General features: G+C 40.2%; 1 protein-coding gene across 7 annotated transcripts in view; it reads left to right on the top strand.

Annotated features, from left to right (window-relative positions):
• The window catches only part of LOC121302914 (HMG box transcription factor BBX), a 36,245-nt gene that overhangs the window by 5,451 nt on the left and 15,861 nt on the right, over window positions 1–14,933 (top strand). For all 7 annotated transcript variants that reach the window (XM_041233256.1, XM_041233258.1, XM_041233257.1 and 4 more), the window contains 2 exons: window positions 11,389–11,559; window positions 12,441–12,671. In XM_041233256.1, coding sequence (XP_041089190.1) covers window positions 11,398–11,559; window positions 12,441–12,671 — 393 coding nt within the window. In that variant the 5' untranslated portion in view covers window positions 11,389–11,397. The remainder of the gene's footprint in view (window positions 1–11,388; window positions 11,560–12,440; window positions 12,672–14,933) is intronic.

The raw sequence follows: 14,933 nt of genomic DNA, 5'->3' as shown, positions 1-14,933 counted from the left end.
TTCATTTCAAACTGTCTGCCGGTATAATGACCAGCATTTAGAAAATAGAAATCAGTATGCTAGGCCTGCGTAATAAACACACGTATTCTTCTGTTATAAGCAGGACTAGCAGGTATTTCAAAATACCACATCTATCAAATCTGTTGGCAGTAACTACACATGAAACCAGTGTGTGTAGAATAACCAATTTGTTTATTTTCGAAGCTCTCATCAGAATTACTTATTTTCTTTCTTTGTTTTTAAATGAGGTGCTCGGCAATAGGGTTAGCAACTTGCAAGCCAATTTTTACTGTCTTGCGGAATTTGAACAAGCAATGGGTTCAGTCTCCATGACCAAAAATTCTGGGGCTACTGTACAGTGGCACTAACTACCTCCTTTCCAAACTCCTTCCACCTGTTAACAGTGGTGGATGGCTAGTTAACCCAGCCTTTCTCACTGTGAAATACAGAACGGAATATGATCTAAGGAATGGAACCCACCAAGCTGTTCAATGTTCATATGTCAAGCATTAATGTAGTTTGATTAAAATACGTTGCAGTGGCCATTAGAATGGGTTATTAAACTGTTTAGCGCCAGGTAGCTCAGAATTGTGTTTTTTTTTTTTTTTTTTTTTTTTTTACTGTTTTAAAATCCGCTTTTAATCTGCAGCAGGGGTGTCCAGTCCAGTCCTGGAGGGTCATTCCGCTCCAGGTTTAACAGGTAAAATTATATAATTACCTTGAATGAGGTTTAATTGGTTCAATTAAATAATTTAGAACAGGGTTAGAACAAAAACCAGGAGTAGAAGTAGCCAGCTTTGGCAAGCACTGACCTACAGTATTATGTCTAGAACAGGCCAGTGTAATATTACTGATTGAGAAAAAAGTTTGAGGTTTACATTGTTTAAAATATATTTGTACTTTGTTAAAGTTTATTTATTTTATTTTTTTAAAGCTACGCCAGTGCAATATTGATAAATGCTTACCAGAAGCCCCCATACACGGTGCACATCACAGAGGTCTCCATCTGTTACAGCGTTTACTGTTAATAGAGTGCTGGTTGGATGTATTTAAGGATGCAGTCTTTGTTAATTAAACCCTAATTGATTCATAATTTAAATGCATTATTTTGTTTCGCCGTGTTGTGAGATTCAGTGCAGCACGTTTTAAACAAACGCGTTGCTCATTTAGGAAGTCAGTTTTGTCTTGTTTGGATTTCGTTACTTGTGCTGACTCGAATGGTGTCCAAATGATTATGTTTACAAGGTACTGTAGCTACAGTTTAGGGAGGAATGAGCACTGGGAACACTTTAAAATAATTGCTTCAAATTCATAATGAATTCCGTTCGAGTACCACAGGAATAACACCCGGAGATCTTATGCACTTCTTGTGAGTTCTGAAGCTAATTCATTTTGAATTCAGTCCTGTTAATTCATGTGGATTTAATTACCTGTATTCATTCCGTGGGCCTTTGAACATTGATCCCATGGATAGGGCATCATGTGTTCAGTCTGAATTCTTCATGAATCTGCGATTCCCCTTTGAGTTTGTCTTCTTTAGTTTATCATGCCCCACTGGGGAGTGTGTAACCCCATAAACAGAGCTACAGAGGAGGGGCTCACACATAAACTCGCTCTTCAGAGCTTTACGCTGTCCAGTTGCGAGAACCCCTGGTTCTGCACGTTCTCGAGCGAGTTCCTGAGGGTGTAGAATCTGAATATAGAGGTGCCTGTCCTCCTGTCTGTACTTGTTATCCAGTTGTGATACTGTATAACTTGGTTTGGACGTTATTTAGCAAGTTCCATATGGAGGAATTGGTTCATCCATTCACGTGTCACATTTAAATTCAGTGGATGTTCAGGAGGCGGGGTCAATTCCTGTTTTTAAATTCTAACCCCGTTCCAATTCCTTTTTTAAAATCAATTCCAATTCCAGAACTAGACGTAAATGTTGTGATTGTTCAGCTGCTTTCATTTGATGCCAATTTAATCGACTACCAATGACCAGTTTAAGCCACAGTGAGAAACTCATTTTAACAGAATACTGCTGATTGCAATTTTAATCAATGATGTGTTGGAATTGATTACATGGGAATGGGTATGGATTTTAATAATGAGTTGGAAATGGCATTGGAATTGACCTCAACCTTGTCAGTAGGTCAGGGTGACCTACTTTTTCATGACACAACGGTGGATTTGATTTAGTATTTACAGTGTTGGTGGAGGTGTGTGTTACCAGCAACAACAAATTAGTGTGATAATAAGACTCCACTCATTAATGGTGGTGCAGAAATGAATGCTGCTTGTTTTAAATGTCTCTTTGAATATCTGTTCTTCATTAAAGTAATCAAATATAAAACATAACCTACTGTTTTCATAGTTTTAAACAAGCAGTGTGTTTTTGTTTTTCATAACAATAAAAAGAATCCTCAAGATTTTCACAAATGGAATTTTCAAATATGTGTTCCAGCATGTAGACTTCTCAAATTGTATATATGATGTTAAACACTGTATCTATATGTGTGTGTGCGTGTCTGTATATATATATAAAATAAACAATATTGTATGTGTTCTTGGTATATGTGGCTTTCCAAAGACAGTTTTGTCTGCATTTTAACATGACTTGTAGGCCAGTTACAGGTAGTTGAGCTGTGCCCCAGTATCACAACATACTGTATAATAATAATAATAATAATAATAATAATAATAATAATCACTTGCAAAATTAAATGTAGCTTTTCCAGAAGATCGTGTTTACCTCCACTTGTAAGTGCAATTCATTTAAAATAAAGTATTAAGTCACAGTATATTCATTTATTCATGCGGGCGTCCGTCTGTGTGTTACAATTTAGAGTTTTATGTTTAGTTATTGAGATCTCTATCTGGGGGTATATGACCATCTCAAGCATGGTTTGAAAACTGTATGACGGGCATAGCAATGCCAGCTTGAAACTGAATTATTTTCATCAGCCTAATGTTCTGTCCCAAAAGTATCCATAGGATGTCATGCAGCTAGACCTGGGTCATGTTTATAAAAAGGGCCCCTATTGATTGTTTGTGTCTTTGAAAATTAATTCTTACAAATTCACAACTTGTGCATTAAGTTGGCTTAATGTGGCAATTTATTTGAATTTCTGAGGCACCCCAAGAGTGTTAATCAGACTCCTGTTGCATAGCAGTTTCACCCATTCCGAGTTTTACCATAAGCTTGATTAGCCACAGCGCATAGGTAACAAGTCCAGATGTCTTATTAAACTGATAGTAAAACCAGGAATGGATCAATCTGCTTTGCAAGGAGAGTCTTCTTTCCATTTACAAGTGTGATTATTCGCTTCTGGGAAACCTTCTATCATTTACTTAGGGTGTGTTTTTGGCTACGGATTGCTGTTGTAAGTACTGGTTTTTGTGTTTGTATAGGCCAAAATTGACTTTGTCTTTTTTTAAATTGTAAAAAATAAAAAGTTTGTGCTCTTTTTCCCCCCTATATGTTAGGAATGTGTAACCTGCGTAGCTGTTTGGACATTTTGGACAGTCTTAATCCCAGCTCACCCAGTGAGTCATTGTGTATATTTGAACCAAACCTAGCCATGCCACATTCCTACTGTAGACAATTATTACAGGGCTCACTGACCGCATTGAAACAATTGTATTGCTTTCACTTTTTTTGTAGCACTTCTAAGCATCAAATAATTTCTTTTCCAACAATATTTAGCCACAATTTGCTTAATTAAGAGTAAATCAGACCAGCGTTTGTCAAGTACAGCAGGTATCTTGTGCCTCGCTTTGTTCCTGGATTATAAGATGCGCTTGGAGAAGTCAGAGCAGAAATATCAGTGCAATGACGATGATAGCCATGCAAGCAGAAATAAAGCCTGCATGTGTGTTGCTTTTCAGTTCAGCATTTCGATTGTGCGGGAGTACATCCAGGGGAAATGTGCGTTTTGTGTTACTTGAGTCAAGTTTATGCAAACTGGCAGGGTTGTGCATTATACTCGAGGAGGGGAGAAATAAGTTGTACTGTACCAAATAAAGAAAAGCCTCTAAGTGGATTTTGTGCAGAAGTTATATACCCTGAATTACCACTGTGGGGTCGTCGGGGTGTTTCTGTGTTGTCGCAGTATAATAAACGCTGGACTTGCAGTACATTACATTTGTATGATCAATTCCAGCAGTCTCCCTCTACTGTCAAATTCTGCCTGCTAGTGTAGTTGAGGAAAATGACTTCAGTGCACACAGGAGACCAGGTAACAGGTCCTTGTGTTGGGTGTGTACCTGTGTAATTGGTGTATGACTAGTAGCTATGTAGACACTGAAATGATTTAATTAGTTGTACTGGGGTCGTGGTTTTGCCGCGCTGAAAGATGTCCTGTGTGTATTTTATTAAGCAAACTGTGTTTTGTGCCATCTGGGCTGAATAAGCCTCACATCAAATGCCAATACCTATCATGTTTAGCAGTCAAAAACAATGAGTTGTTGATAAAAAGGCTGCCTGTGCTATTTTTATGCTTATTTTATTATTTGCACAGAAAGTCAGGAAGGTTTTCATCTCATTCCCAAGAATGAGGTTGACATTCTCCTTCACATTAAAACTGTTCTTTTTAAATGAATGTACTGTAAGTACAGAAAATATCACTAGTATGTTTAGGCAAATATTCACCTCCTGTATCTTTAGACTGTGAGAGCCTGAAACCCAGACATGCGTTCGGTCAGGAACAGTCTGGATACATCGAATGGGCCTTATTTTCAAAACGTTTACACCATTCTTTAACTCCTATTCTTTTTAAAAAAGAAAAAAAAAAGAGAGATGCAAACGCACCGAGAGGGCGCCAAAGAGAACTTAAAATAGATCACTTACTGGTAGTTGTATGGTTTCAGGTTTGTAAAATAAACAAGGGTTTTACCACTTTAAAAAAAATAGGAGTTAATTAAACCTGGAAGAAATGCTTTGAAAATGTGTCTCTGTGTGTACATTTAAAAACACTTGTCTTGTTTCAGTGGAATTTCAGTTTAGGTTTTGGTATACAGTACAGTGATGCGTGCTCAGTTCAGCATCTTGTATATAAATCTACATTTAGAATGTACTTTTTTTAAGGCTTCTCAGTTGTCGTGGAAACCTAAGTGTCCCAGGGCCCGAGTTCACACTTTGTAAAGGAACTGTTGAGCAGTCTTATGTCTGCAAACATTTAACAGAATAGCCTAAAATATTCAGTTCCACTGCAAATACTGAGCAAACAGAACATTCTATATGCAGAGTGGAATCTGTACTTTGGAAAGATTGATTGTGCCTGCTGTTATTACTGAAAAAGGATGGCAGCAGGCAATCTTGCACAGCATCTGAAACGTGTATGTATGTTTACCATGGAAACCGAAACCTTAATTCCTATACGTGAGCTGCTTTGTAGACCGAGTGCATTTCCTGCAGCTTTGGAAATGGTCCGGGCTCCGTTCCTGGCTTCGGCCCTTCACTGTACTACTGCACACTGTCATATGGTCTACATTCGAGTAAGTATCCAGTGGCACAGACACTTCTCCGGAAACAACAAGCCATTTCTTTCCAAGTCCTGCACATTCCAGGTCACTATGAGATTTCTTTGTTTTATGCTAGCCAGAAGCTATTGTGAATAAAAACAACTGTGGTTTCACATTGTGATCAATAATAGCAAAAAAGTGTCATCTTTTAAAAACGTGTGAGATGTACAACAGGGAGCGCCCTTATGTCATTCCTGAGTCCTCTTAATTAAATCAGGGTTGCAGTCTATTTGACAGAGTAAACCGTTTTTATTTCAAAAGCATGGTACTTCCAGTAAGCTGCTCCAATGCGAGCGTGTAGTTCTTTGCATTGTTGTCGGCAAGGCATAGGTGGAGTTCCTCATGCAAAACAATATGTGTTGGAACAGAAACGTTTTTAGAAGGGATGTGAAGTGATACTGTAAAAGTGAGCAGATGGTTTACAACTCTGGTCCTCTTGCAGACTTGTGGACCACTGTGAATCCCTGTAGGTTATTGTCCAGCTAGTGAGTCGAAAGGATTGGAAAGTAAGTCCCCTTGCCCACAGACACAAGCTGATACAGTCACAAGGTAAGGAGGGGGTGGAAGCCTTGTAAACTCAGAATTAGGAAGCATGGCTTGAAGACATTTACACTTGTGTAAGGTTAGTATCTTGGATTAAGCTGGGTGTTTTTCAGTATTTGCGAAAATCACAACACAGTAATTTACTTAAGATGTTTGTAGAGTAGCCTGAGCCTTGATAAGTTTATTGCATATTTTGTCATCATCGTTTGTCAAAGTGGTAATTGACTTTATAGGAAATATTGATTATTATTATTATTATTATTATTATTATTATTTAAAATGCCATCGTCATTCATGATCTTGTGATTAGATTACACATAATACAAAGTAACCAACTGGATGTATGTGTGCATTATGACTGTATACCACATATTACAGAGTCCAGTCCCCAGTCTATTTAAAGGCATCTGGGTGTCAGAGACGGCGATTGCTAATAGAACTGATTTACCTGTTCCACACATTTTACAAAGTCTACAAATTCCTAACAAAAGCACCGGAAAAAAATAGACCCCCATAATAGTAATAAATAAAAAATGCATATATATGTGAAGAAATCAACCAGGTATCAAATAATTATTGCGTTTGCCCCCAGAACATGGTTTTGCTAGAGAATGATGAATGACCTTTTTAGCTACTGCATTGTAGAAGATAAAAGAGGGAGAGAATAGAGCCAAGAAATGGAAAAGCTCATAATGCATGGCCTGCTCTCAACTGTGCTTGGAGCAGAGTGGAAACTGTGGCTGTTCTGACCACGGAGAGTGCTTTAATATTTATTTATTAACCAAGGCGCTTTACAAATTGAAACAAAATAATACAATCAAGAAAAATAGGTGAAGAAAGAATCTAAGTTATTGGACGAGGGTGGGGAGATACAAATGAGTTGCTAATATGAAAGCAGAGGGCCAGAGGCTAGGTCAGGGTCAGGCAAGCAGGATCATAGCAGGAGGTCAGGGGCCAGGAGTATTAGTAGGATGGGCTAGGGGGAGGAGTGGAAACTACGTAGTGTGGGTGACCGTTTTATGATAAGTGGGAGTCTATTTCAATGAAGGGAAAAGGAACGGAAACGGGATTGGGCACAGGGCAAGGGTGAGACAGAGAGGGACAATAGGGATTGGGAGCATAAGGGACGTGGGGGAACGTAGTAGGTGATCGGTGCAGCCAGATAAGGTGGGGCAAGACCATGGAGAGATTTGTACAAAAGGGTAAGAAATATGAACTGACAACGATAATAGACAGGGAGCCAGTATGGCTGGAGGAGGAGAGGGGAGGTGTGGAAGGCGCGGGGGAGGTTCAATATGATACGGGCAGAGGCGGTTTGAATTTGTTGCAATGGTGTAAAAGCATAGGAGGCCAAGAAGGAGGGAATTGCAGTAGTCAAGGCGGGTGAAAATGAGAGCGTGGACCACGAGTTTAGTAGCAGAAAAGGAAACGGGTGTATTTTGCGGATGTTGAATAAGTAGAAACGGCAGGTGTGTGTTATGGCCGAGATATGGTCAGAAGGGAGAGGGTAGAGCCGAAGTTACGAGCAGAGAGGGATGGAATGAGGTAGCGGTGAGCCATCCAAGATTGGATAGCAACCAAGCAAGCTGATTTACGGGAGGCAAGGTCAGGGTTAAAGGAGGGGAACGGAAAGAAAATCTGGGTGTCGTCAGCAATGATGGGGAAGTTAAATGAAGAAATAAGAGCTTCAGGGGGTGAGGTGTACAGGGAGAATAGCAAGGGTCCAAGGACAGAGCCCTGGGGAACACCGACAGTCAGAGCGGAGGGGGGAGTGAGGCTGTTGAAAGCAACAGCTGTGGCCAAAAGTTTTTTGCATGTGAACATCATTTAAATGTTTTATTTAACATCATATCATCAAAGAAACTACAAAATGATATTGCAAAAGTCTACCGGAAGCCAAAATAGTAGTACAGAATTTCATGTTAGATTTTGAAATGTCACATTTTTTCTGTTTGTATAGTGGAAAACTACAAAGCAGTATGCAATTCAATACGTTAACGTAACATTATTCAACAGGTTTCATTAGACTTTATGAAATAGAATGAGTTTATTCTATAGGTCATGCAAAATGTTTGGCCATAGCTGTACAGTGATCATCCCACCGCCTCGTACTGATGCTACCTGTTCAGTTGCTGGGTACAATAGCCTAACAGTGGCCATGCCAAATCCCGATTATTACAGAGGGAATGGGCTTTGTGTGCATTTTACACATATTGATTTACTGTATCAGCAGCAAATCAATAGTCATGCATTATGAACTGCACATATTTTAAAGAGAACGGCTGATGTTAAAACCACACGTGTGATACAACAGTAAAGTAATGATGTACCCAGGACCACCTCAGGCAAGTGCATGCACACGGGGTACCGTGTCGCACCGACTCTGAGTCGGAAGAAACGTGTGTGAGGAAAACATGAGCGAGGAGTGGGGGCTGAGATGTAATGAGGTGGTGGAGTGATTGTGTATTTAACCAGTATTGCAGAGGTTAAGAAATACCAGATTGACGTGCTACAGCCACTCCAATCGGTAATGCATGTTTTGGACTTGATCCCATCTGCTTTTTTTTTTTGGTGATATTGCATTTACAAGCAGGGGGCAGCAGAGTGCAATAAATTATCTTGCAGTGGTGTGTTCCTTTTACTCATTTAGCTCCAAAGTTACAGTCAGGCAGTTGCATTGTGGGAGACCCTACTGTACCTGTCCTGGCTGTAAAGCTTGTTTTAGTGCTGAATTTGTTTTCTATTCTCATTTTTATGCTGTCTTGTGTGTCGGTAACTAAAACTTTGATGACTTCTCTTCTGTTTATTTTTTCATACCATCAGGTGCCAGGAATTTGAGGCTTCTGATTCTCCACAGAACATATCACACTTCCCTAGTGCTGGGACAAACACAAGATTTTCATGTTCAGATATTCGCTCATAATTTAAATATTCGTTCAAATATTTGTTTGTTTTTCAAAAATTAATAAAAGCTATTATATTGCTCTCTTCCTCTTGCTCAAGACCTTACAATATGTGACATGTTAAAATAGAAAAATATCCCCTTACTTTACCCCAGTGGATTAAATACAAAGCAAAGGATGCCAAACAGCAGTTCAAGTTAAACGTTGTTTTGTTTATTCCCAAAATAGACAGTACATAAAGTGGACAGCACATTTTATTTTATTTTGTCATTTTTTAATTTTTTTTCATTCCTTGCCATTGCCGTTTCTTCACAGTAAACCGTGACCATAGACACCTTTTCATAAAGTAATAACGTGAGGTTTACTTGTGCCTTTTTGTAGCTGAACAAGCAAACGGAAACTGAAATTTAACCAACACTTCAAATAAAACAAACGTGGAAATAGCGTTGTAAAGTGAAGTGGGGGAGAAAACTCACCATTTTGGTTTTCGTTTATTACATTCCTCATAAAGGAAGTTGCAACTATATATATATATATATATATATATATATATATATATATATATATACACACACACACACACACACACACACACACACACACACACACACACACACAGTCTATATAAAAATCACTACACAACATTTTCAGGAAGTTGGGTATTGTTTAAGCGAGGCATTTCAGAATGATGTGCTTGCCCTTTTTTCTGTCCCATGAAATTCTGGCTTGCTCGCTTTTTGCTGTCTAAAACTTAAATAGAGGCTCAAGAGCTGCTGTGTTGTGTGTGTGTGTGTGTGTGTGTGTGTGTGTGTGTGTGTGTGTCTGTGTGTGTATATATATGAGAGAGAGAGCTCTTTTTCATTTGCCATTTTTTTAAACTGTTGCGTAAATTCTGCTGAGACGGTAAATAAGTGCAAGGCATTTTTGTCATTTGTAGTGAATACAAACGTCTGTTTTTTGTATCTGAATATCTTGATTTTTGTCCCAGCACTACAGTTACCACAGCATGAGTAAGTCTCTCTGAGCCAGTAACAAAACTAATTTCATTTGAGCTTGGATTATTGACTTGTTTTGATGTTGATTGTTTAAAGGATAGGTCCATGTAAATATTGAACAAGCAGCAGCGTCTGTTGACTGGGAGGAACCTCTATCATTCAGAAGGAGTAAAAGCTGGTCATCAGTGGTGGCAGAACTTCTAGATGTTACATTCCCTTTAAGAGAAACAATAATACGATCATTTTAAAGGGGAGACCAAAGCAATGTTAAGATACAGTAAGCTATTTGAATCGCGTACACTGCCTTGTGAGGACCTGCAAGATGTGGGAGCAGCACACTTGCAAACAGTTTATCAGGAACAAGGAAAGGCAAAGATCTGACACCGTTCGAAAGAGGCATGATAGTCGTGTCTGTGTATAAGCAATGACAAATCGAAGGGAAAGGGGTCAGCAAGAGAGACAGCTGTGATCACATACAATTGGGGATGGTTAGAGGGGCTTGTCAAGTCTAAAATATGAATGACTGAATACGTTAACTTCCCTTGACACCTTCCAACACCTTTTGGAGTTAATGCCACCTCGTATGAAGGGTGTAAAGTGGGCAGTAGCATCCCAGTCTGATACAGTATTAGGTGCAGGTCCCAATGCATACATGGATCTGCAGAGATTCGATAGGATGATTTTCTGCCAACAGATAACACCGAGGAGGTTACAAAACTGCTAGTTACTAAGTTCTTTATACAGCGTGTACAGCAGCTCCAAAGATTATGACAGACAGGATAATATGTATTTAATGTGAGGGTATCAAACCTTTTCCAGCTGAGAAGAGAAAATGAAAGGATTCCTGTGTCTATTTATATCCTAAATGCAGGCTTTGGGGCTGGGGGTGTATTGCAAGTCAATTCAGAAATACAATCAATGGGTCTCCAGCAATGTCCATAAATGTCACGCTAGATCGCACGGTAGTGAGAGAAGCCTGAGAGGAATATTGTTGTAACCGTCACATACAGACATTGTTCAGTTTATCCCTCCTTTTAATAATGGTGCCTGTTTTGAAAAGGGAGCTCTTCTGTTGCAGCATATCCTTGTCATTGAAGGTGTTCATAGTATGTTCTGTCTGATTTTTACTGTACTGTCAACAGGCCTCAAACTGGCATTGGTGCAAACTGCTTAAAGATGATCCCTTTATAAGTGACAGTGTACATTTAAAACAATAATGGTACAGGGTAGTATAAGGGTTCATTTACTAGCCCCCTTTCCTTAGTCTTTGTGCTATTAAACACACACTAAATGGCTTGCATGTGAAAAAAAGAGATGGATAAAAATGAGTGGAAACAGGCTACTACATTCATCCGCTGTGGCTTTTTGACCCCAAGAACCAACACTTGTCCTCCTTGAGCCTGAGTGAATGCCCTGATGTTCTATGCTTGCTCCCCCAGAGCGCCTCAATGAAGGGTGGTGGCAGGAGTAAGGAGCCCCCGATGGAGGGAGAGGGGAGTGTCAAGCGCCCAAAGCGCAAGTGTCTGCAGTGGCACCCGCTGCTCTCCAAGAAGGTGCTGGACTTCCCCGAGGAGGAGGAGGAGGATGACGAGGAGGAAGAGCTGGACAAGGTGGGGCACGGTTCACAGTGCAGTACAAAGCTCCTGTTTCCATGGAAGGAGAGGGTTTGTTTTCACAGCTGTTGTTCAACAGTAGTTGTGAATAAAAGCCGACCACAAACATATTATGGCATTCCCCCCGCCCTTCTGCTGTAAAAATGTATACTGGTAGTATTGTTCCAAAAATGTTAATAAACATTCCAGTACAGTAACTGCAATCAGGCCTGCATTATGTACTGTTATGTCTGTCAAAGCTGGAATGTGCAAGTTGGGTCAGCTCTAGGGCCTAAGAGTGTACATGAGTGTAAATTCCAGTGACATACTCTGCTGAAGTATCTTCAATAAACAGTATGTTTGCAGATCCTTTCCTTACAGTTCATTTTTATTTAGATTTAGTTGAGCTTTAAATTCATATTGATCCAGCTTAAAGTATGTAAAGCTCAGGAACTAATTCCACTAAATTTATAAAATCTAATTCACTTTTACTATAATCTGTGCATTTGTTTGTATAGGAAAATGTGAGATCTATGAAATGATGGTAAAACATATAAGGTGTTTTCTGAGCTAACGGCTGTGTCAGTGATTATACAGTATATTACAGTATGTTCTGTCATTGTCTATTGTTCTTTCTATTTAGCTGTACTTATTTACCATACTTGCTAACTACTGCAGCAAAAAAATGCCTATTTTCTATCGCTGGTTCTGCTTCTGAAAAGACTCCCAAAAGCTGGATTCTTGAAGTGAGCTGATTTTAAAACAATGCCAGTGTGCATCTGTAATTGATGCTTTGTAATGTCTGAATGAACTCAGTATTAAACATGTAAGTAATAAAACCCTGTGACACTGAAGTGAGTGTGTGAGAGCTGAGCGCTGCTTGTTGTGTGTCTGTGCAGGAGCAGGCGCTGAGCCCGGAGGGGCTGGACGAGCTGGAGGACGAGGATTCTTCAGAGCAGCGCGCCCGCCGCCCCATGAACGCCTTCCTGCTCTTCTGCAAGCGCCACCGCTCCCTGGTGCGCCAGGAGCACCCACGGCTCGACAACCGCGGCGCCACCAAGATCCTGGCAGACTGGTGGGCAGTGCTGGAGCCCAAGGAGAAGCAGAAGTACACTGACATGGCCAAGGAGGTGAGGGGGGAACCGTTTATTATGTTGATCTCAAATGTGGCGTTTCGAAAGAAACATGTGTTACAGAAAACGTTTTATTTTAAAACCCAGATCTCCGGTACTACACTAGATTAAATAAATCTGTGTTTGTAAACTGTGCTTTCAGATAGTGTTGCGCTTCCTTGTTTATTTCACTTGGTGGGTGGGCGTGCCCACCACTTTAACAGCTCATTTCCTGTCATCAGTCAACCCGCTACTTCCCCAATTGACTGACATGCTTTAACCAAGAAGACACTGCTGAGGTGAACTTACCTAGGATATGCATGTGAGGTAGACACTGAGCTTTCTTTAACCTAGTGCAGTACGAGATGTGGTTTAAAATGAAAACACCTGTAATCTAGTGTTTCTTTCAGAGCTGCACATTTGAGACCTATGTAGCAAATGGAAGCGCAAACCCTGTTAGATTTGTCACATTCTTTTGTTAGCTACAGTCATTTCGGCAGCATGGCTCAGTAAATCGGAGGCTGCCATTGTGCAAAAACAAATGTGGGTCCTAATGTACTACAAGAGACAGCTTCTAGTGACTTCCTAGGTAGGGCTTTAAACTGCAGAGCCCCTGTGTGAGTGTTTCAAATAAAGTCCTGCATTTCCACTGATCATCAGGTAGTGAATGACTGAAGCACTACTCGCCTAAGCTGGTAACTTGCCGTTGTGTAAACTGACTGCCTGTCTGAAGACCAGGGCTTATATTTTTGACAGCTGGTTTTCTGTTACTTTTTTTTATACTGAATTCTTTAAGAATCATTTTAATTGTCTGAGAGAGGGCCCTGGACCCCCTTCAGTAGAAAACATTACCCAGCACTGCATCCAGGGTAACGGTCCTCTCAGACACAATAACACTTGTCAGATAAGGCTGCAAATCAAGGAAAGGTCGCTGCGGACCTTGTGTGAGCCGGCAGGGGAAAGGAGACCACTTGCGTGGGATGTGTCTGGGCTGTGCTGTTTTGTCTGTCTCTGAGTATGGGGCTTGGTGTCAGGCAGCTTCTCTGGGAGACATTGTGGTGTGGGGGAAGAACCTATCTTCAGTGAGTTTCTGAGTGACCTAGCTGCTGTGTTTTTGGGCTCCATTGTCTTGAGCGTGCTCCTGTATCAGGTTGTGTGGGTATACAGTACCTAATGTAAAAAAAAAATAGGCAGCCTGTCATTTTGAGCTTGCATGTTTGAGAATTTTTACCACTTAGACTGGGGGAGGGTGCTTCTTTAGTTCTTCAGATTAAGGACTGGAAGATCATGAGTTAATGACACAGTGTCAAACAGAAACCTAGCTTATCCAGCGCTCATGGGCCACTATACAACCTGTACTGAGGATAATACAGGCTGATGTCTTAGACCTGCAACGGAGAATTCTTATGTTATCGTGAGAAAACATTGAATGGAAGACACTATAAAACTATTAGAAATAATGGGTGATAGTAAGGCATGCTTGCAGTCCTACAGTGCTGTTCATTTTCAAGAAGAAATTCGATCAGTATCTGGTATGAAGTAAATCATAAATAGTCATACGGCTATATTGTGTAAACTGTTGATTTCAGAAGTGATCCTAACAGTGTTTGTTGAACAAAAATATTATAGTATGGGTTTTATCTTAATGTCTGAAACTGCTTGCATAACACAGCAATCATAATGAATAGAAAAAGAATGGGGGGGGGCATAAAATGCCACGCTTTTGTTCTGACAGGAAACTGAAAAGGCAACACTCCAGCGCAAAATGTACTTCTGTAAGGGAAAGCTTCCTTGGTGCCTGCTTGAATAAATGCTATCATGTATAGCAGATTTGACTTGTTTGTAAACAGTAAAGATTAGTTCCAGTCGCTGAGTATCTTGTTGTGTTTCGGAGTATTATTGCAGGACCTGTCTTCTGGTGACACTTAATTAGTGTGGTTGTAAATATATATTCTGCTCCCAAATTGCATTGCAAGATTATCTGTAGTCAGGGGCCCCTTTGAGTTTCCACAGCATGCAACAGCACCGACTATGAATCCTTGTTAGACAAGGCTTTCCACATATCCTTCCCTGCCTCCATCCTCCATCAGCAATGAAGCTGTATTGCAGTCAGGGTGAAAGGTTTGTGCGCTTGAAGTGAGCAGTGGATAAGCCACACAAATGAGCCGACAACAGCGGTAAAGATCACCTTAAGGAAAATGCTTGTTTTAGAATTGAATCGACAATAACAAACAAGCATGTGTCTGTTGTCTCCTCTCTCTCTCTCTCTCTCTCTCTCTC

The sequence above is a fragment of the Polyodon spathula genome, chromosome 30, assembly GCF_017654505.1.
Source record: "Polyodon spathula isolate WHYD16114869_AA chromosome 30, ASM1765450v1, whole genome shotgun sequence".
NCBI classification, from domain to species: domain Eukaryota; kingdom Metazoa; phylum Chordata; class Actinopteri; order Acipenseriformes; family Polyodontidae; genus Polyodon; species Polyodon spathula.
Note: the sequence above shows the minus strand (reverse complement) of the source record. Positions and strands in the feature narration are given on the sequence as shown.